The 23294-nt window shown below is 39.1% G+C and overlaps 1 protein-coding gene and 1 long non-coding RNA gene across 8 annotated transcripts in view; one reads left to right on the forward strand and one right to left on the reverse strand.

Moving 5' to 3' along the window:
* The window catches only part of sick (sickie), a 27366-nt gene continuing 4072 nt past the window's right edge, over window positions 1-23294 (forward strand). Inside the window, exons 1-20 of one of the 7 annotated variants that reach the window (XM_081990823.1) lie at window positions 1-301; window positions 4783-4900; window positions 5304-5356; window positions 9398-9579; window positions 11302-11551; window positions 11603-11775; window positions 12947-13194; window positions 13250-13787; window positions 13839-13955; window positions 15464-15588; window positions 16406-16616; window positions 16682-16830; window positions 16881-17115; window positions 17167-17310; window positions 17385-17411; window positions 17657-17862; window positions 18527-18678; window positions 21763-21846; window positions 22039-22437; window positions 22492-22739. In XM_081990823.1, coding sequence (XP_081846949.1) covers window positions 35-301; window positions 4783-4900; window positions 5304-5356; window positions 9398-9579; window positions 11302-11551; window positions 11603-11775; window positions 12947-13194; window positions 13250-13787; window positions 13839-13955; window positions 15464-15588; window positions 16406-16616; window positions 16682-16830; window positions 16881-17115; window positions 17167-17310; window positions 17385-17411; window positions 17657-17862; window positions 18527-18678; window positions 21763-21846; window positions 22039-22437; window positions 22492-22739 — 3926 coding nt within the window. In that variant the 5' untranslated portion in view covers window positions 1-34. Of the gene's footprint in view, window positions 302-2154; window positions 2685-4549; window positions 4721-4782; window positions 4901-5303; window positions 5357-5862; window positions 6004-9397; window positions 9580-10782; window positions 10906-11301; window positions 11552-11602; window positions 11776-12946; window positions 13195-13249; window positions 13788-13838; window positions 13956-15463; window positions 15589-16405; window positions 16617-16669; window positions 16831-16880; window positions 17116-17166; window positions 17311-17384; window positions 17412-17656; window positions 17863-18526; window positions 18679-21762; window positions 21847-22038; window positions 22438-22491; window positions 22740-23294 lie in introns of those variants that run through there. The other 6 variants (XM_081990822.1, XM_081990825.1, XM_081990826.1 and 3 more) reach the window with 6 other exon arrangements.
* On the reverse strand, window positions 5263-5837 carry LOC145736457 (uncharacterized). The gene is made up of 2 exons (XR_014179946.1): window positions 5703-5837; window positions 5263-5595 (listed from the first exon to the last, which is right to left on the reverse strand). It is a non-coding gene; the product is annotated as an uncharacterized LOC145736457 (long non-coding RNA).

A 23294-nucleotide genomic window follows, 5' to 3' on the forward strand; every position in this document is an offset into this window, starting at 1 on the left:
CGATGCGCTCTTCAGTGTCGGACAATTATGGGATATGGAAAGTTCGAGGATTCCGGTCAAATCCCGGTGCAACAGTTTGGATTGGGATTCTGATAGTGGAAAAACTGGCACGGTAAAACGACGACCCGTTTCCACTGAATTGCCGGGAAATGACAGCAAAACTGGAAAAGCATCCGATACGGATTCCGGAATCCATTCACCACTTTCTCCAGGTTCAGTTTATGGCGTTTTTACGCCTGATACAGTGTGTGACATTAGTGACAAGTTGGTTTGCAGGAGTTGCAAGTTGGAGAAAGTTAAGGTAAGCTTTTTTTAATCACTCTGTATGTAACAATCCGTCAGTGTTTTACGCGTTCGTGAAAGTCATTTTTTACCCACTTTTCCCCCATCTGAAAGTTAATTATTCCGAAACGTTTGACGGATTTCCGGGGGTGCCACTTTACGACACTAAATCACTCCTTTTCGTTGATTTACCCTGGTTTTTTTTGAGGTAATTCAGTATCTAAAAGTAGCCCTTTGTGTGTGTGTGTGTAACGAAATATCATTACGCGAGCCCTTTGATTCATCCCTCTCTAGTTGAAGGGCTTCCACGTCCATTTCAGGTGAACGTGACTTTCGTTTTCTTATCAGTTGTGCCGTTAAGGTCTAGAGTGATAGATAATGCAATTTTTGTTCAGCATGGCAACATTGGCAACGCTGCAAATTTTGCTCTTTGCTTTGTATTATTATTATAGTATACTTTGTGATTGGTCAATCATCAATGATAAACTAGTACTACTATTAATTTAATTAATGCCAGCGGTTCTGTAGTAATTAATAACAATTTAAATGCGTTAATCGACTTGAAAACCCCAAATCATATCAATTTAAAATAAGGGACATGAACGTAAGTTATTGGTATGTGTAAGTGATAGAAAATCACTAAACAAACTACACAAACAATAGCAAGGGGCAAAAATGCGTTAATGTCTTCTTGTTATAAATGTTTGGTACTTTTATTTTACATGGGGCCCGATTTAAAGGCTGTAAAAATGAGTTCTAACTATGCAAACATACCACAACAGATAATGGTCAAGCTATACTTACATTTCAAGTACTTTTTGTTGTCCTCACCTTAACTTCAAGTGCATAAAAACTTATTGGTGTGAAATAACACTCTTTTCTTCACTGTTTTCATACATTTCTCGTAAAAAAACCGAATTTTGTGGAAAACTTTTAGGAAAGTGACATTTGAGCTGAAAGTGAGGTTAGGTCCACTTTCAACTCTTTCTAAATGTTCAGTTACCCGGATCAATGAACTAGCATAGCATGGATGGGACATGCCGTACTTCCATTAATAAGCTATTTTTTTTTTGGTTTTTGTGTAAATCCCAGTTTTTAACGCCAACTTGTTCTTATGTGTGTGACATATTTTAACGCGATAATTGTACCCTTCATCTCTACCCTTAACTGGAATGTCCTCAGACACCCTTAAGACCCTTTAAAATGATTGCGTTCAAAGTGCCCTCGGTTATAAACTCAATTTGCAAGTAATTACGTGCAGAAAACCTGCTTTTTGCTATCTTGGAAGGGAATTCCTTGCACTATTTCTACTAATAAAACCCCTAAAAAATCCTCTTTCTTATAAGGGTCGTCATTTCTTTGATCCTCTTCTTATCACTTCGATTAAAGGCATACCGGACAATAGGCTTACACGTGTTCTGGCTCTTTCCCTTTCGCCCTTTGGTCCCCCGGGAAGGTCCTGTCAACCTGCATTTATTCAGGCATCACTTTGATGCCCTTTGCCCACTGGATTCGGATTGGTTTTATGGTAAACAGTTGACGTTTTCTCGATCCAGGAAATCTAATTTTAAACTGGGAGAAATATGAAAGTTAATTAAAGTCCTGTTGACCTCGATTCGATGACTAAACGTAAATTGTGCAATATGCAAAATTGTACTAGAAACTCAATGATAAGGTGAGAGAGAAGACAGTCTATGCTCCTGTAAGAGATAGTAGATCTAAAAGTAGCTTTTAGATTTTATTCAGTGATAGAGTAAGTACAACTGGCGAAAACTGGGAAAATGAAAGGAAAACAGTGTTGTAAGGGGCGCTTGCGCCCTTTTCTGTACTGCCCGCGGCTTTACGGCATTTTCAGTCGCGTTTACGTTTCAGTGGGGACGACGCACCAGGAGGCGTCGCGACGCTCAGTGACGTATTCGACTTAGTGCAGCACATTTTACGTCCGGTAGTTTTTGTGGAAGTTACTGCACGTGAATGAAAACAGTGGAGTGACACTATAAAATCATAAAAATGCCCTTACAAGAGCATATATGATTGTTTCTCAGATATGATGCCAAAATGTAAGCAAAACTCTTTTTGGACACTGAAAAAAAAAAACGGGTAAATGAGGAAATCGCGTGTAGGACAAAACAACAATTGTCCGTCTAAAAAGGGCTTGAAATGCAGTTATCTGTCCGTCAATCCACCCTTCTGTTCCGCGACTTGAAATTGAGCTATTTTTCCAAACCTTAAGGCCAGTTTTTACTCTAACGGTTAACCATGACACGAACACGATGTTGAGTGCAGTGTACAGTGCGTTTACGTAACCAAAGGGCAAAATGTTCCCCGGTTGCATTAGGGCCCCTAGAAGCGTGCAAGGATCCACCGACGACATTACCAAACAAACGAAATCAATTGTTCAGGTGAGTGTCAGTTAAATTGGATTTAAATTTTCACGTTAAGGTCGGTTTACACTGCCTCTTAACTTCCTGTCACTGTCTGGAAAAGTGTCAAAAAAGCTTAAAACAACATCAAAAGACCTCGCACTCAATTAAGCACCTGAAGAAAGACAAACGAGTTGTTTAAATAGCTTCAAGTTTATTTGTCTCGATTGGTCTTTTAGTACTCGGAACCGAGATTTATTGGATGTTTACGCTGCTTTTTGGAGGCCACACATTTCCAAAATATTTTTATTAACCGATATTAGGGACCTAATTTTTCTAGTGTAAACCTAGCCTCGGTTTCCGCGATTATGTCAACACAGGCTAAAGTTGAATAAAGCCCGGCGTACAAATTACGAAAGGGGTAAACGCACCCCTTCCGCAAACACTTATCGATATAACGATAAATCTAAAAGGGAAATTTCTGTTTATTAAAAGTATTTTTCCGGGAAATTACAGATTGTCAATTAAGGCCCGTATGACTGAAATGCTGTTAACTTTAACTAGAACCTAGACAGAGAGGGTTTTAGCAATGGGCTTTTGTCGACAAAGTCTATTTTAGACTCACACACAACACACATCCAGGACTAAATTTAGGCTGATGGTCATTAGCTTCCCCGTTATAATACCGGGATGCGGCGTTTCGTTTCAATTAACCAGAAGGCAACACAAACAGGTGAAGAACCAGACTTTTCGTGGTGCTTAGGAAAAACCAGGCCTCGAACTCTATTAATACCCCCCTGTAAATACGCTGTCGTAATTTTTTGGGGTTAATTGCACGTGGATTACGTTTACTTCCGGCTGGTTATGTTTAGCCTGTATAGTTAACTTTTACGGTTACGGTCCTGCTGTTTCTGAGAAATGACAGTTGACAGTTTTAGTGAACGATTCCTGAGTGAGTTTCGAAGGGCTCAAGGGACTTCCGTGTAGGGCGATTAGTTAACAAACTTACCCAATTTCACCCTTTTCGCTTACCTCGCTCGGCTTTAATTGGGTTCGCGGCCCGTGAGATTAATTACCCCCCCCACGACACCATCTTCTTTGTTCCACCCTGTAAGCCTTATTTACACTTACATTTTGTACAAGAAAATTGTAAACAAATCCTTTCTGGATGAGTTTAAACCCCCATAAAAAACCTATAAATAACTTTGTTATAGTCAGTTAAATTTACTTCCTGAACCGCGAGGAGAGTTCCTTGTTCAGTTCAATTAATTTACGATCCACAACAAATTACTTCTTAAATTGATATTAATCAAATTGTGTCCCTTTAAATGGTTTCCTACCAGCATAAAAAGGAAATTACGCTTGCAACTGACAGAATTGGTAGGTATATGAAACACACTGTGCCAGTAGGTCAGAAAAAGAAGAAAAGGAACTAAATACTAACCTAACCTAATAAAAATCAGTTTTTAAAAAAGCTGGTTTAAACCCGCTGTAAAGTGCAAAATTGAGTGAATTGTGTCTTATTGTCGGGAAAACTAAAGTGTTACTCCACATTTGAGTCCTAATTTCCTTGCCTCAGCGACACAACAGTTAGTACAAGGACTACAAGAGAATGATCCCTGGTAATACAGTTCTTTTGTAGATTGCCCGGTTATACGCCTTTAAATGGGAAATGTACCCCCTTTGAATGCCGCTAAGAATAAAGCTGGATTATCCCTTTAGTAATCTTTCCACATATTTACGGTTTATGAGAAAATCAACATTGGATTGCAAGTTGGAACTGTTTTGGCAACACTGCTTATCAAATGTGTTCTGTCATTTTTTTTAGGATGTCATGTCAGATTTAAGGTTTGAATTCAAAATGGCCGCGTCCCGGTTCAAACTAGCCCCAAAATTTCAAAATTGCTTTTTATATTGTTTTTTGCCGTGAAAACTTTGTCGGATTTCAATTCTCCGAGCTCGTGGACCACAAAATATGAAAAGTGTAAGGGCGGAAGCTTATTACACGCTCGGAATGCGTGAAAATTGAGGGGGGTGTGAACTTTGGTATTATCTTAAAACCCCACAGACTGCACGTAATTCATGCTTCAAAGTTTAATTAGTTCAGTGGTTTTGATGTCTTCTTGTTTTTTTGCAGATTTACACCGATTGGGCCAATCATTACCTGGAAAAATCGAGAAGCAAAAAACGGGTCAACTCTTTGGCCACGGATTGTAGTGACGGGGTTTTATTGGCGGAAATCATCGAATCAGTCAGTAAGTCCCATCAAGACTAATTTTACATTGTAGTACTTTATACTCTCTGCCTACTCTTCTTGGAATAACCGCAGTCTCGACACACTAAAATATGAGAATTAGCATTAAAACGGGCGTTATATGTGTGTGTGTGTGTATAGTCAGCATAAAGTCTTAGTCCGGGTGCTTTTACTGAAGCACTATCAAGATTGTACAGGTCTGGCCGTCCCTGTACTATTTACTACGACCACCAAGGCGTGTGGGTTCAAATCTTGAATGGGTGTTATGTGCATCCCATTTTGTTGTTATTTGGTGCGCGCCCTGGGTTTCATACATTATTTATCAATTTGTTGTGACTTTGTTCATCAATGAATCAATAACAATCATTGTTTGGGACGTTTAATTAAAATAAACTTATTTACAGCCTCCCAGAAGATTGGGGATATCAACAGGAAGCCAAAGTCACCTTCACAAATGGTAAGTTCATTTAATTAACTGATAAAACTATCACTTTTTCTTAGACTAAAATATGAGCACCAAAATGTATAAGTAAAAAAATAACCCTAATAACTTCAGCCCTCTTGTGTTCCCGGGGGCTCATTGGTATTAAAAAGGCGCGCTTCCGGTCTCGTGGAAATGGAAAAACCCTTAAAAAACCGGAGGAATACTCCATTAGTATGCGCCCTACGTTTTGCATTGTCAGTCAATTCTTGTATCTAAATTTGAATTAGATTAGAGAGAACTAATTATACATAAATCAATGCTCTAGACAAAAATGGAACAGTCAGACAATAATGTGTGATTGTGATCACAAACTACTCACTGTATTGGTACCTCAAAAGGTGGTACGTGCCCTAATCGTTTGGTACTGAACGTGTGGTTTACAGCATCCGTTCTATGTACCCAGTGTGCATGGGCTTTGAGTATATAAGAGGGGAACAAACGAGCAAAGGCGTGATCTCATCATCATCATCCAGTTAGTTCGTAAATCGGACGCGACCCGGCCGGTAGCACCCAGACATGGTACTGCCGCGTACGTAACCAAACCGCGGAACTTTTCGATTTTTTTTCCTGGTTAGTGATTGAGTGCATTTGATGAGGATTTTCTGCAAACCGAAAAAAAGGTACCAATTTTACTGTATGGTACTGCCTGACAATATCCAAGTGGTTTATGCAAATTGCAGTATTATGCAAAACAATTTAGAGTTGAATAAACTCCTAAATGTGTTTATGTTTATAATTTTGCAAATCTTACAGACTCGATTAGAACGAATCCAAGGTTGACTTATTTATTTATCATTACTAATCGTGGAAAAACAAAATTTAATTAGATTGGTACTGGCCAAAAGCAATTAACAATACAATTCTTGACGCAAGTTTAATTACTTTTTTCAACATATTTTGTTATTAAATCACCCTAAAATAAACTATATTAGGTCTGTTCCTAGAGGCAATTTCAAACTGGTTTCCAACTGAAAATTGTTGGATTTTATTGCTTGAATGCTCACGTGACATTGACATTTTAAGGGAAAATAAATATTCCTCTGTAGTTGGAGATTTGTTCTGTTCAATTACGTTAGTTTGATTAGAAAAAAAATCAAGACTGCATTATTATTTTATTAACAAAACAGAGTCCAGTTAGCGCGTGTCCATTTTCGGACGCCAAATGTGGTTCGACCTCATTGTTTGCGTTTTGTATGGGTACCCGACAAAAATGGTACCATATACATAACCCTTATATGGTAACTTTTCCATTTTTTACAACAAAAGTAGTGCTTTGAGACGGAAAATAGGATCTAATTTCCTATACGTGTTGAAACATACAACCTTAGTACACAATGCATTTATTATTACTATTTGAAGCGTTCAAGAAAATCTCGCGTTTTATAAGGCGTAAAATCGGTTTTGCCACTTTACGCTCTACAAGTCATTAGAAAACTGAAACCGATAATTTTAGGTCGCGTTAACACAGCTCCGGTTAAACTCATTCACACTGGTGGCTAAAATTAACCATAACCCCATCTCGATTAACCTACTAAAATATCTATTTTGAATATTACAGTTTATATTGCCGGGGAGATATCAAAATATTTAACGTTTAATGCACACAACGCGTTAGCTAATTTCAATTTTCAAACAAACAAAATTTATTATGGTTTGTTTGGTATATTGAAATATTGATGACAATAATTTCTTCTGTTACGGAATTGCTTTAAATTAATAACAATTGCGATAGTTAAGGCAAAATACTGCTATATTTAGATTTGAGGAAATTTGTGTTAGTTATTCTTGGTAATTTAAGGTCAAAAGTTAATTAACCATTTAAGACGGTTTTTTCAATCTAAAATAGTTTTTCAACAAAACGAAAACCACCATAATCGAGTTGATAATTTCTTTTGGGCTTTTAATCGGTTTCTTTTATTATTTCATTAAAATTGGTTTTAAAAGGTTGCAAGTCATCAAATTTAACTAATTTTAAAGCTAAATCCACCACAAAGATATTTCATTTGACTGTTAATTAAACTGAAGACCCTTTTTCTGGTCTTGCGTGTCCAGGTCCCATTTTTAGTATAAGGGATGCTCCTTTACATTCCTAATGTAAATATCTACCTTTGATCCAGGTAAAAAAGGAATTTATTTCAGGTAGTCAAGTTAACTGACTTAAATTTCGCAGTAACAATAAGTTTGTGGCCGCTTTAATTTCCACATCTAATCGGCACGCAACATCAACATAAATCACTTGGAACGGGATTAAATAACGAAAACTCCATCAGTTTACACCTTGCTGGTGCTAATTAGCCCTTATAAAGGCGAAATTGATACTTGTTAGAATGGTTGTTTACAGCCTTAGCAAGTTTTAGAGTAGAATACACTAAGCGCCTTCGCCATACGTCAAGAATAAAATTACTACAATCATTCCATCTGTGGTTATTTGGAACGCTCAGTATATAAAATGCATCAATGCAAACCAGTTTCATAATTTATGCGTTATTATTGGTCGTCAATGTATAGGATGACTAATTTTATTTGCATGGGCCAATAAGACAATAATGGCCGTACGATTGGGCAATAATGGTAGAAAGTGGCACATGGCGCCAACGTTTTGCCCCCGCGACCACTCTTTGAGCATAATCGGCAACGCCGAGATAATAATTGCATTATTATGTCATTGTGGGACATTTTAAGGTCATTTATGCCCACTTTAAATAACATCAGGATTTTGTACTGGGTGGCACAAGGATTTGCTCGCAAGGCTGTAAATTAATCTCCTAAATTTTATTCCTATTTCGCCTGCATAGAGAGAGACAGAGGCACTAAAATACCATTTGTTCACTTTAATTTCCATCAAACTAACATAAAAACAATCAAAAAATACTTCTTGACCTGGTGGATCGGAATGGAGCGGTCTCATAGGCCCTTAGCACGTCCACGTCCGGCCTGTTACAAAAACTCTGGCTCTCATAGGCGTTTTCCCAAGTAATTTTGTCTGGATAGGCGGACTGCTTCTTCAAAACTCCGGCCGGTTTGTGGAAATGGTTTTCGATCCTGCAACTGTTGTGATGGTGGACGTCCTTGATCATTTTGGCGAAGATCACCAAGGCCAAAACGAACCGGAAACCGCCCGGAAGGTACCCAACGAACCAGAAAATGGGGAAAAACATCGCGCAAAACATCGGAAATTTTGACTCGGGCCGTCAATTTCATTATAATGTCAACGATACGGGGGGTGGTTCAAATTAGTGTTTAAAACTTTTTCATTTTGTTTGAGAGAAAAAAATCCAATTTTCGCTGAACACGAAACCCAATTTAGCGAAACGTCCCGCAGGACGTTATTCCGTCCCGTTCATTATAACAGGACAGGACACCGGGTAATTTTACACAGGTCGACCGTAAACATCATCAAATTCCCAGTCAGCTAAACGAGTCTAAACATGTCCGTGTACTGTATTAATGGTCTCAGGCTTTTGCATATACAGACAGTATAGACGGGATCAATTATTCAATTTTGCCAATTTAAATTCAGTGGCGTCACACATTCAAATATAGTCGAAATACCTTATTAATGAAAATACGACATGTCCTATCCAGGCATACTGTGCTAGTTCATTGATCCGGCTAGGTCACTACAAACAGTAGAAACAGTTGAAAGTGGACCTAACCTCACTTGCAGCCAAAACGTCATTTTACTAATAGTTTTCCAATAAATTACTAAAAGAGTATTATTTCACATCAGACTAGTTAACATGCATCTGAAGTTAAGGTCAGAACAACAAAAAGTACTTAAATGTAAGTAGTTTTACCATATAAATGTTTGTTGGTTTTAAATTAAGTTTCTGGACTAAAATATAGCTTTGTGGAAGTGTTTTGACAGTTGGAACTCAATTTTACAGCCTTTAAACCGGGCCCCATTTAAAATACAAGTCAGCAAGCTGAAAGCTGCTTTTTTTAGTATTCACCATAAAGCACAGAACGCCAATTTTTTGTTCTTAATTTAAATTGTTTTGTGGTTTATTTCAGTTGGACAACATCAACGTTTGCATATCGGTGTTGCATGCGCAGCACGTGCAAGGGATTGAGGGCATTTCCGCCCACGAGTTGAGGGATGGGAAGCTGAAAGCGATTCTGGCCCTTTTCTTCGCCCTCTCGCGGCATAAACAGGCAACCAAGGCGCGCCAGCAACAGGACATGACTCCCAATAGGTAGGCAACTTACAATACACTGACAAAGAACACGCTGTTCTAAAATCATTAATAGTTACTAGCAAGTTAAGGTTATAGGAGTCATTTCATGGTCAATATCTCGGGAGAGCATTTCCGGATTATTAAAATTATTTATGCCACCCTTGAGGGTCGTAAATTACACTTAAGGGTGAAGTTTCTTAGCTTCCAGCTAACTACGACTCCCACTTAAAGTTAGTATTAGACTTGAGTAACTGGAAAATCAAAACAGATTGTTTAGGATGGAAAATTTTAATGCATTATTCATACGTTAAAAGTCATACTCTGGCCGGAAAAGACGTATTGATATTCAATCCGAAAATTCTTATTGGTAAACTTTTCCCATTTACGTTGATTTTCGAAGTTTGGGGTGTTAGCAGGTGTCCTTCCACGGTTGCCACCACTTCTTATAAATAATAAGCTAAATTTGACAGCTGTAATCGTATTATTAATACGAGAGACATCTACCATAAGGCGTTGTAACAATCCAAATTGTTTGTTTTGGCAATTTATTGTTTTTAGGGCAACAGGCTGGCAATAACGGCTCTCCAAATAAATACAAACGATTTTGCAACTGATTTTCGATTTAGATTGGGTTTAGAAGGATTGCGTAACCATTTCTAGTGTTTGTAAATCCGCGGATGATCAAGCCCTGTGTGTTTTGACGCTTGCTGATTGTTAAATTACATCAGATTGGTCAAAATTACAAACTAACAATTTACAAGGTAGGTAGGTTTATTCTGAAGTTATTAAAATAGGAATTTTATGCAAAAAAAGACAGATTATAGCATTACAATAACGCAGTTATAATGGAAATTGAGGGTGGAAGCTGTGCGATAAACGAGGGGGGAAAACAAGGTGGCGGTGATGCGTTCGCATATAATGGGAAAGGGGAAATGCCCATATTGATACATGCAACGTTGCCAATTTGCAAAACAGTTCAGCTTCGTATTGAAAACACACAGTCCATTCATACTGTGTAGGTTTGATATAGGCCAGTTTTGAACACAAATCCGGGTGATACAAGTGTGAATCAATTCGAGGTGGCAACGTCGCAAACAAACATAAATCCCGTTCCCACAGGGTATTTAGGGTGGCGGCACACGCCGTATTCGAGTGCATTTTGGGCACTCGGTCGTCGAACGCACGTGCCCGATAACGGTTTCGCGCTCAAGTCGAATTTCGCTCGCTACATGGCGAAAAAAGTGAAATTTTTAGGAAATTTTGAGGTTAAGTGATGGGTAACCACCATTCAAGCAGGAACGCTAGGAGTTTGCCTACGTCACCCGAAGTTAGGAGAGCCAAATCGTTAGTATTTTTGATTCACCCTCTAAATGAAATTTAAAAAAAAAAATTGTTTTGCTAAAACTACTTAACCACGTCAATCACACATAGTCTTGATAGTTGAAAAAGCAGTTTATCTTCGATTCACTTGCATCAATCAAATCAAAGATCCAAAAATATCCAATCGCTATTTCGGGCTGTATTATGTTTGTTGCATTCCATTTCGGTGTATCCCTTTTAACTGTTCAGTAACAGCCCAGTGGTGTAGAAAAAAATTGAATTCAAGTAATGAAAAGCAGTATAGTGAATTGTTCACGCCACTGGCCGTGGCATTTAAAAACTTGAAAACCCATTAAGGCACTCCCGTAAACCCGAACGAGTAAATAAACAATTTTGAAACCACCGAATTGTTTGGTATAGATCGGGAGCGGTACCACATAAAGGCGGTACTACAAGTTCGATCCCTTTACCTGGTAGCGCGCTTCCGGCTCGAAGATGTCCTCCAGACAAGGTACGCCCTATGGCCGGGTCTTCTGGGACGTCCAGCCCTTCGCTGAGCATGATTCCCCGGGTACCAACCACCACCCAATTAGCCAGTCCTTACCAAACCGGACCGAAAGGTACCACGCCCCAAAACGGTTCCATGCTGGACAAACTGAAATTATTCAAAGTAAGTTTTAATGCACTTTAGCCAGGTTTTGTTGATTAGGAAACGTTACAGAACAATGAAAAAACCGCAAACAGTACAAACGGCAAGAGGACCAGTTCGTCCAGTGGCGTGTCGTCTGCTAAAAGTGAACGGAGTGACAGTAGCGTTTCGTTGGACGCTGAAAACAAAAATTTCAAAAACACCTCCAGGCTGAAACAGTCCGGAAAACCAACGACAACTTCCAGGTAACTTTATACGTCTATGGATATAGTCATTGAAATTAATTTTCCAAAAATATCATTCCTGAGATTGCTATACAGCGTGCAAAATTATTTACGTCTAAAACTCACTTTCACTTTCCGTTACACCTGAAGTAACCACTTGTTTGTTTTACATGAAGCACCCTGTACATTTAGAGGCCTCTGGCGGTTTCCAACGAATTTTTAGAGGCTCTTGACACTTTCAAAGTCCATTTTCTGGTACTTTTACATGACTGCGAAGGTTTGTGGCACTCTTAGAGGTTTTAATCATTTGCAATAGACTTTTCATAGACCTCTGACACTTTTAAATTTCTCCTCAAAGGTTGCTGGTATTATTAACGTACTTTTGAAAAGTTAAAGACATTTTTATGGACTTCTGGGTGCGTATTCTCGAAACGAGGGAAGGGAATTATCAAGAGACAGACCTGTAGAATGTGACAGGAATCCGCCATTGTCAGCTTCTTCTGTCACATTCTATCAACACTTCTCTTGATAATTCCGTTCCCTGCTTTCAAGAATAGGCCCCCTGGTGATTTCAAATAACTTTTCGGGAATTTCTGACCCACTTAGAGTCTTTAAGCACTTGCAATGGAGTTTTTAGAGGTCTCGGGCACTTTCAAATGGCTCCTTGAAGGATTCTGGTACTTTTAAAGAACTCTTGATAAATTAAAGATGTTTTTAGGGGTTTCAATTACATTTTTCCGCAGCTTCTGGCACTCTTAAAAGCTTTAAGCATTTACAATGGACTTTTCAAAGGCCTCTGGCACTTTCAAATAACTCTTCGGGGATTTCTGGCCTACTTAGACTCTTTAAGCACTTGCATTAGACTTTTTAGAGGTCTCTGGCACTTTCAAATGGCTCCTCAAAGATTTCTGGTACTTTTAAGGAACTGTTGAAAAGCTAAACACTTTTTAAGGGTTTCTGGTGGTTTCAAATAATTTTTCCGAAGCTTCTGGCACTCTTAGGCTTGAAGCATTTGCAATGGACTTTTCAGAGGCCTCTGGCACTTTCAAATGACTCTTGGAGGATTTCTGGCACACTTAGAATCTTTAAGCACTTGCAATGGACATTTCAGAGGGTTCTGGCACTTTCTGTAAACTAGAAAACTTTCCTTTCATAAAAATCTATATTCAGTTGACTAGTAAATATTTTTTAGTAACAACATTAAAGCACCCCCGCCAAAAAGTAGTCCAAATCCAAACAAAAAACCACAGTGCCAAAATGGTGGACCTAAAATGGCGGCCGAAATCGAGAAACACGCTACCAAAGTGGCCAGTTTGTCCGTGAGTAAAATTGCGGAACCCAAAGTGCGCGTGACAGCTTTAAAGGACGTGAAATCAGTGTCGGTACCCCAACAACTGGGCGCTGGTACTGGCATCCCAAAACCCACCTTAGCAGTGAAAGGTTACCGTTTTTTTTTAAGGTTTCTGGTAGTCCAAAAATAGCTTAAACTTTACAGGTACCACTAAGCCCGCAACCAATCAGAAACCGTCCATATCGAGGGAGTCCTCCCAACATTCGTTGACCAATCACAAACCGGCCGTTGCCATGGTATCTCCGATGAAACCCGACCCAAATTTGGAGCCACCCAACCTGAACCCTCCTGAAAGTATCCCCAACAACCACCCTCAGCTTTTGGAAACCTTAAAAGAAGCCCAAGAGGTGGAAAGTCCCACCAAAACCAAACTCAACCCCCAAGACCAAGGTCCAAGATTGACAACCATCCCCAACCATATCAGACAACTAAACATATCAAAATCGGACCCAGACAGTGCAACTGTGATTAGTATGAAGCAAATCCGGGAACAAACAGTCCCGAAAAATCCCCAGGTCATGGAGGAGTACGGATTCAGGGAGAACAACCTCCAGGTGGAACCAATGAGACCCTTAATGAGGGGATACTGCAGTACCTTGACGTTGCAAGGACGACAAAAGGGCTTGTACAGTAACGGTGGTCAATTGGAAGGGGATTACTGCGAAATTTCCATGACTAATGGGTAAGTAAAGTTAACTTCAGGCGGAAAAAGTGTTTGTAAAGATTTTTGCAGGTATTTGTCAGAAGGTGAGTTGTTGAGGGCGCCACGAAACGTGGACATATCGGACGGATACCTGTCAGAAGGTGGTACTAACCTTTATGCCAGAGGATTGCAACCTCAGAATACCGGGTAAGTTTTTTCTCCTTTCTATAACATCATAATTTTTGAAAGTTGCACAAAAGGAGAATGAGTGCATTTTATGTGATTTATCGTAGCAATTTCACCATCGGGAAAAGGGCAAATAACAATGCGTCCCGTAAGGGCGTAATTTATTGTCCATTAATGAAGATGAACTAGGGATGTCCGCGTGACGTAAAACTGTTATTAATCAACCATTTTTCAAAGTTTTGCTTCGTTACTGCCTTATCAATTACAATTAGGTAGAGAATCACAGTGTTTGGTGTGGAAAGCTGGGTTCAAAAATAGTAGATTATAAATCTGTCATTTTCATGCTAGACTCAACAGATTAACGAGGCGGAAAAACCTATTTTTACGTCCGGATTGCTCAAAACATTCCTCGGATTCGGTCTTGTTGCGTGTTTTAACTATAAAACATATAGAAATCATAACAGAACGGTAAAGATGTCACCATAAAATTGGGAACAATAACAAAATTGTAAGGTGTATTTTTGTCTCTGATTAAAGTTCATTATGATGTATAGTACCATTACAATAGTAAATTGTTACCAGCCAAAAAATGTTCGAATTGCTTGTCTTAAATTGCTTTTTCTAACCGCAACACGACTAAATATATACAGGGTGTTCAAAAAACAGTTTGATTTGAAATCAGCTCAAAGCATCAAGTTCTGCCACGACTGACTGCGTTTACCCGGTTTTAAGTTAGTAGAAATATCAAATACTACAAAAAAAAATAAATATGTCTGTCTGGTTAACTGTTTTCAGAGAGAAATGGACTTGTATCGTTATTCGTCCTGGTTTGTCATTTGACAGCTGTTTTCGGCTTGTTTTAAGTTAATTTAGTGCGTTTCAAGCAAGATCCATTACGACTTTAAAAAAAAACCTAAAAAAGGGCCAAGGGTGCATGACACGACGACCTCCCTTTTCCACCCTTCCCCTAAAACAATCCCTATCAGATGTTCGGGGGAATGGAGAGGGGCATGCGCACCCCGATCGATCCCTTTAATTCGCAGACGGTCATACAAATGTTTTCAACGCTGCGGTGCAGTTCAAAGGGATGAAAAAGGGCCAAATTAAAGCAGAAACTATGTATTGTGATAGTGTGGATCACTACTGTAGTGATCCAAATGGTTGGTGGTGATAGAGATGGGTTGTTATTTGTGTGAGTTTTGTTTGTATTCAAAAGTTGTGCGAAGGAGGAGAGTGAAGAATTCGATACAGTCCGAACAAAGGGTTTTTGTTAACTAAATATGGTTTTTAAGGTGTATAAGTTGTACAATAACAAAAAATATCCCTTGAGAGCTTGCCCTTGTCCTCTCACCCTTCGGGTTTCCAAACAGTGAATATGTAAATAGAAGGGCAAAAAAATTAGGGTATGAGTCAACAAGTTCAAGGGTAGATTTATTGGGGTGGGTTTCAATTCAGTGATCATTTAATATCAAGCATGGACAGTCTGGCTTTCAATTCAATTTATGGCAAAAAAGTCATTTTTTCCTTAGATCCGGCCTCACCGTGTTAACGGAACAATCAACCAGAAGGGGTGGGTCTTCAAGGGACTCGCCCCCTCCCCCGCCGGCCCCTCGAGGCTCCTCCAAACCGCAGAAGAACGGTACACCAACCCCAGGTGAGTTTAATTTTACTTTCCAAGGTTACCTAAAGGTTATTTCTTTCCTATTTCTAAAGCAGGTTTTACACTATAAACAGTTTTAATACCAAGTAATTGTATATAATCATTTTGACTGATATTTGTTGTTTTTACTGTGATTTTTTTAAGACAATTCTCTTTGAAAAAATGTGTAGTTTCTTAATTTCTTTAGTAACAAATAAGATGTCATTTTGGTTCATTTTTAATTTCATTTATTTTAAGAAAATTTGAACCATAATGTTATTTCTTGTTTTTGCTGTAATTAAAGCTTTTTAAGACTTGGCCTGGAGAAATTGAAATATTTAAATCTTCTGGAGCATCCAGTCCAATTTGTTGTATCCTGTTTTGGGCTTGTAACACCTTAAGAGCAAAAACACTTTAACACAATCTTGTAGAGGACGAAACTTCCTACAACTTTCATTCTTTACATTTTTTTGTAGCTCCTTAAATAACGGAGCCATGCTCAGTTAAAACGGAGTTATTTAAGAAAAAAACAGTTCACTCTTTGGTCTTGTAACTCCTTAGGGAGGCCCTGAAGGGCAAAAACACCTTATTACAATCTTGTAGAGGATGAAATTCCCTACAACTTTCATTCTCTACACTTTTTAGTAGCTCCTTTCTCCGTTTCGTGAAAAAGATGACGTAATTAATTATTGAAGGTTAAATATGCTTTACATGAATTTGCTTGACATCAAAGTGCGGTGTACAACCCGCTTTAGTCACTGCTGCTACTGATTTGGGAAATGCACCTTTAAATTTTCTTCTCCTGTTTTTTTACTTGAATGTATTTGGACAGGTCCAGACCCGAAACATTCATCAACTAATGGTCACCATTGGAAAAGGTACGGAGACTCACCGGGTGTGGGCAGTCCTCCTCCTCCCGCCCCCGGCAGTCCAGTCTCCAACAGGAGAGAAAGGAGCGAAAGAAGGAGCAGTCCGCATGGAAAAGAGAAATCCAGCAGTAGTGGTGGCGGTAAAGGGGTCAGAGGAGTACCGCAAAGTTTCGGGTAAGTTCTCGTCTTGGTTTGTTGGCATTTCAGTTTGTTTTGAGTTTCATTAGTTACGTGAAAAGGAACGTGGGTTCTAATTCGAACGGTACTAGTAACGGTACCGTCCAAGTTGTCCAGAACCACAACGGAAAAACCGCTTCGGTATCGCGAACCAAAGTCAAAGTGTCTGGAGGTACCCAAACCTGTTCCAGTGATCTCCAACAATCAAACAGTACCAACCTAAATCTATTGAATTCAATTGTTTAACCTTGAATTTTCTAGAATCATCCCCAGCCCAATTTAAGTCGTACTCTCTAACTGGCAACACGGCCAATCAGTTGTCGCAATCAGTTCGGGAACGTTTAATGATGGGTTCTCAAAGTTTACCGAAAGGGGGCGTGCACCAGGAGTTTGGTCTCATCATGAGGCAAATGAGACCCAAAGCGAGCGACGGTAGTCTCAGCGATACTCAAGCTATAGAAAACTGCAGTCCTTACGCTCCTTGGTTACGTCACAGGTGAGTTAATTGTCAAACCAGTGACGTGGTATAACTCTAATAATTTTTCAGCAATACTTATTCGGTGGCGCCCCGATTATCCGAAACCGACAGTATGGAGAGTCTGACTAGTCTTCCAGGTCATCGCAGTAGTTTGACGCATGCGCGTTTGATGCGCGATTCTCCCTCCAGACTGAGCAGAAGTAACAGCATAAGGTACTCCCCATTTTTTTTATAATTAAATCGTTGACAAAAACTGCAGGTTTTTAAGGTCGTTTTTATCCACGTAGCTACCTCAGAGATCGGACTTTTCCAAGGTCAGACATCACTAAAATCACTTGCTTTACTTCTCCGAGAAAATAAATTTGGCACCAACGCTTTATCTTAAAATGCTAAAAATTAAGGCTTTAAAAGTGACATCCAAGTTTGAGGCACGTTGCGGACTGCTTTAAGGTCAGATGAACAAAATGGCGTCATCTGGCCTTATTCAAGAGTCTGTAACTTTGTTTGAGTGTTTCACCAATTTTTTTCCTTCCACAACATAAAAAACAATCTTTCGTAGGTCGACAAAGTCGGAAAAACTGTATCCATCCATGTTGCACAGAAACACGGAACCGGAAACGGAACCTTACTACTGTCTGCCAATAGGTACGTTGGCGTCCCATTGGTCGCAGCCAACTAGCCCCGCCCCCGGAAATTCAAGAACGTTCCCGCTCAGCCCCACCCACGGTGGCACGCCCAGACACAGTATGCCCAAAAATGACGATCGTAAGTCTGTTAGATCCGTCAAATGTCAGTAAATTAGCATTTACGTCACTGTCAGTACACTGAGTCAAAAAAAGCAGCTTTTAGCTTGCTTGCTCCCATCCCAGCCGAAGTGGCAATGACGCAATAAACGGTGATGTCAGATCGAAATTCAGTCATCAATATCAGTTAGCTTAAATTATGAACAAAAATTAAAATACATTTCGTAAGTGACAGTGTGCTAAACTGGATGTGACGTCATTTAACCGTAGGTCACAGGATTTGAATAAGACTTCCCGATGATGTGGTCACGTGACCAGTTGGTGAATGACATTGTTTAAATCATTCATTTGCAATGCTTCTCTTATTGTTATTTGCGGAATGTATTAAGAAATTTTTGCCCTTCTTAGGGGTCTTCTTCTTGAACATACACGCAAGCACCTTCACCATATGTCAAGAATGAAATTCAATCAATAGAGCTTATTCGGTAAAAAAACAATTGAATACAGAACATTTTAGTAAAATAGGTTTGGAATTTATCGTAGAATCCGAACTTAAGCAATTAAAAATTCGTGGTTTTGAGACACCTTGTTTAAAAAAAAATTTGATTACTAAGGTGGTATTTCTTTTGCCATTCTAACGGTAAATTGCGCCAGACGTTTTACACCAATTTCACTCTCGTTTCCAGTTCACGGTTCCTCAATCAGTTTAGTATCGACAGCGTCCAGTTTATACTCATCAGCTGAAGAGAAACAGGCCCACGAGATCAGGAAGCTTCGCAGAGAACTCGTGGAGGCTCAAGAGAAGGTGCACACTCTGACGTCACAACTCAGCACCAATGTAAGTATAAAAATAATAATGATTATGTAAGCGATGGAGATATTTTAATGGACATCAATTAGGCGTCGAAACGTGTTTGTTAAACGTCTACATCTGTTGTTCGACCGGCAAAAACCAGCTCCATTTCAATTAAAAACACATCTTTGAACCGTATTTACAATTCAAATTTACTCGACATTAATAAGGCAATATGATATCATCACGCAATTTACAAATATACAGGTGGGTGTCCCATTGAGGTAATAATCAATTTTGAATCAACTCATCAAAGTGTAAAGCCGTAAAATGATTGGTTTTTCCCAGCATGAAGATTGCAACAATTTATTTCTTATATTGTTTTTCTGGTTGAAAATCCATTTGTCACCATAAACCTATCAAATCGTAAATCAAAGGTCCTTTTTCTGGCCTAAATAATGTAATTTAACACCAAAAAGGACTGTACTAATATTTATTTTTATCGGCATCTGGTTTTTGTATTCAAAGGGACTGGCAGGTAGATTAAAAGGGCACTTGAGTAATGTTAGTATTAGGGCTACAAGTGGATTTTCTCCTGAAACTAGAATTTACTTTCTTTACTATTCTTCGCAAACTTTTAACACTAAGTCCATTGTGATGGATTCTTCTTTGCGCGCTTTTTCTTCATTTTGAGGTCAGGCAAGGCTGCCAAAGCAAAAAAAACCAAATCCAACGAGTTCGTTGACGTAGACTAGGTAATTTCAATCTCTCCCCTCTCCGGGAAGGAGGGTTAAAATTCAGGGGTGCGTGCATGTTCCAGTCGGTTTTACCGACAGCGGTGAAGTGATCTCTAGCAGTGCGAAATTATCGACCAACGAAGCTTAGAACGAAATAGAGGAAGACTGAATGTCTGCCGTATTATAAAGTCAAGTTCAGTTTGTTTTGATGTACGTAACGGTTGTGTTGTGTGTTGTTCCGTGTAAAGTGAACGTGACGTGAAATATAGTGAGTGAGGGCAAAAAAGGTTTTTCTTTTTGGATTTGCATTTTTTTTTAGCAAATTTTAGTGAACAATCTGGAAAAAGCGACCTTGGTTTGTTTTTCCTAATTTTGCACGTCACAAAAATGTGATAACATATTAGATACACACTGATAAGTGGGAAATGTTCATCTTATTTGTCATTTTTTTTGTGAACTTGAAATAACTGGAATACTTTCTTACGCTGTTTACTTTAATACATTCAAGGTTTTTCTGCTAATTAAAAAAATATAGTGTTTTACTAATAATTTTTACTATCCTATATACTTTGTACACCATATTGTGATATACAGAAAGTTAAAGAAAAATTAGGATGACGTCATTAAACCTGTCAAAAACATGCTGAAGGTCTTTAAATTTATTTTAGAAATGCCAAGCCATTAAAAAGATTGAATCAGAAAAAAAGCACTTTCAAAATCTGCCTTTAAAAGAACAGGGTCGCATTTAAAAAAGTTGATGGCAAAAACCGAAACGTCAGGTTTTAGACGAAAAAAATTGCATTGACAAAGTGTCAATAAATTTAAATTATCTCATCAAACAAGCTTACAATAAAATAAAAACGTTTTTCCGAAATTTTGTTCGGGAGTAATCGGATTTTTTTAAACGTTAAAACAGCATAAGATTGAATTCCAAAACTTTTCCTCCACTTTACCAACTCTGTATCTCTTACCGTTTTCGAGATTCCCATATTTGTGGCACCCTGCATTTTGTGAAAACAATAAGTAACGGAAATCTGTTGAGGTTATTTTTACTCAACTACTTGACTTATCTGCCAGTCTCTCGAGTACTTGAAAGCTTAAAAGCTTCTTGTTTTATTTATAAACGAATTTTTAAAATGCAAATCCAAAAGTAGTCTCGATGCCTCCGGCCTCGTTAACGCTCCACGATGGGTTCGCGACCATACGACGTCCCCGGATTGGTTTACCGCGGAAACCACCCCGGCCACCCTCGTTGGCGAGCGTACCCGAAAATTCCCGGGTCTACGACCCCCTCCAGGACTTTACCGGGTTTAGTACCATCCCCAGGAATTTCCGGGGGGAACAATGGAGGAGACGTACGGACAGCGTGTCCAGTGGCAGTTCGGGGGGAAGTGGGGGCGTTTCCCCAGTCTCGCCCATTGGCAACCCCAAAATACCGTGGTGGGAGTTGGCCACCAGCCGCAGCAAGTACAAATCCTGCGGATACTTGGATGACAGTGTTAGTAATCTATAAAGTGAAAATTAGCCTTGATGTGGTCTAATTTGTGCCACTTAAGTTGATGATGTGCCTGCAGTCAACAATGCGGTGCATTGTACTTAATTTAAGCCATATTTACATGGATAATCTTGCTTTTCACTACGTCTTAATTTTTGATAACCGTATCTACTATGACGCAAACGAATTTATTAGTAATTATCATATTTTCAGCTTGGTTACTAATAATTAGATGTTTGTGTTTAAATTGGAATGTGACCTTCAGACCTGTAAATCGACCAAAATTAATCCTGTCAATATTGTGGTCTTAAGGTGCTTTTTGTTTAAATCACACCACTGCTCGTAGTTTGTGATGTTGAACACCAAATGTTGCGTGTGGTAGTGATATAACAGTGTAAACGCACTCAATCACAATCCTTCTATCAGAGATACCCATGGTTGTAATGACGTCAAAAGTACAAGTTATGCAACCATACTTACATAAGTTATGCAACCATACATACACAACTGATGCATTAGGAGCTTTCAGTTTGCTGTTTTTTTGTTTGACCTGTCACAACTAACCCCACTGTGCTAAAACAAGCAACGTTTCGAAAATGACATTATCCTCAAACCTGAAGACCACACCTTACTGATACAATCACAAAACTAATAACCATAATGGACTAATGTTCCCCTATATGTGTGTAAAATGCATCCCCCTTTATAATTTGACGCCATCAATCTTCGTGTACAGTCAAATAAGGGTGTGCACGCACAAGAAATGCTAATGGCACCCTCATATTGTAATAATAGCTTCACTTAACTGCTAGATAAGCTTCACAGTTTCAATGAGGGTGTGCCCCAACATAATTAATTAGCATTTACCAGGTGCATAATAGAAGTTGTTTTTTGCAGGCACACGTTGTAGCGGCCTTTGAACAAAGCCTTACGTCGATGACCCAAAGGTTGCAACATTTGACAGCTACGTCAGAGAAAAAGGTATTGTTTTAGTGACGTTTAGGATACCCTAGTTGGGACACGGCACATTAAATGTTTCACAACGTTGCCAAGACCATTAAAGTAGAGTTTGTAGTAATTATTTATTGACGTTAGTTATTAAACTGGCAACAGCGTAAACCACTCCTTGGTTACTACGTCATACCGGCAGTTTTTATGGCCATTCATCTTTAGGATAGTGAACTGCAAGAACTGAGACAAGCCATGGATGCCCTAAGGGCTCAATCAATTCAAGCGGGTATAGGAACGACATTGGCCAGACAACCGAGTTCGGACAGTGTGTCCAGCCTATCTTCAGCCTGTTCACTGGACAAACAGGACAAGAAGAAGAAGAAGGGATGGTTGAGGAGCAGTTTTACCAAAGCATTTTCGCGCAACGCCAAAGTTTCCAAAGTCCAGTCCAGTCATAGCGAGGGGGAGAACGAGAGGCAACACAGTCCACCCCCGCCCGCCCCCATCGATCACGGCCAGGAGGTGGCGGAGCTGCAAAAACAGTTGAGGGAGAAGGATTTGGTGTTGACTGATATTCGGTTGGAGGCGTTGAGCTCCGCGCACCAATTGGAGAGTTTAAAGGTGCTTTTCGGGTATCAAAGGGGGGAAAGTGAGGTTAATTCGGTTTGGCTTTAGGACACTGTGATGAAGATGCGCAGCGAAATGCTGAGCCTGAAACAAAACAATGAAAGGCTGCAAAGGATGGTGAGTGGTTCAGGAGGAATGCCTTGCTCTGAGCTGACCTCAGGAGATGTCAGATCCAACTCCTCCCTTGATGCTCTGAGTGATCTCATACCGACCGAGGAGGCTTTGCCTGAAAGTGAAAATGACGGGAAGAGGATTGCCATCTCTGTCTATTTGGGGCAACCTCAAAGTTTCGACAGGTAAACTATCTAATTTGACCATTTTGTTAATTAAGTTGGCAAAGAACCCAAATATGCAAAAATATACAGGGTGTTTCATAAATGTGCTGTATATGCAGATAGAACTGTGAAATTAAACTGAACAAGGAATTTAAAGACAAACCAATTCAAGTATTTCGTTAAAACCAAAATTTGCTTGAAAGAAATATATTTTTTTTTAATTTGTCATTTTTTTCGCGTTTTTCTATTTGACAGTTTTTTTTTTACGTGACTTTGACCGGAGCAAGCTAAATTGTACCGTTCGGCTACTAGAGGGCGTCAAAATTGATTAATTTTTCGCGACATTTTCCTGAATATTTCGAAAACGATTTGAGTTAGAAGTGTGAAATTTTAACTATGTTTGCACCTCAATGGGTGGCAACTTCTATTAAATATGATATTATCAGGTTTTTTTAAGTTCAGATAAAATTTTACCAACATAAGTAAATTTACCTTTCTGCTGGGGAACTAAGAACTGTTTCGGTGCAGTCACTTGGTTAAACTTCCAAGATTAATGAGGGACATTTATCAAAATTT

The sequence above is a fragment of the Ips typographus genome, linkage group LG12, assembly GCF_016097725.1.
Source record: "Ips typographus isolate SLU linkage group LG12, UJ_Ityp_2.0, whole genome shotgun sequence".
Lineage (NCBI taxonomy): Eukaryota > Metazoa > Arthropoda > Insecta > Coleoptera > Curculionidae > Ips > Ips typographus.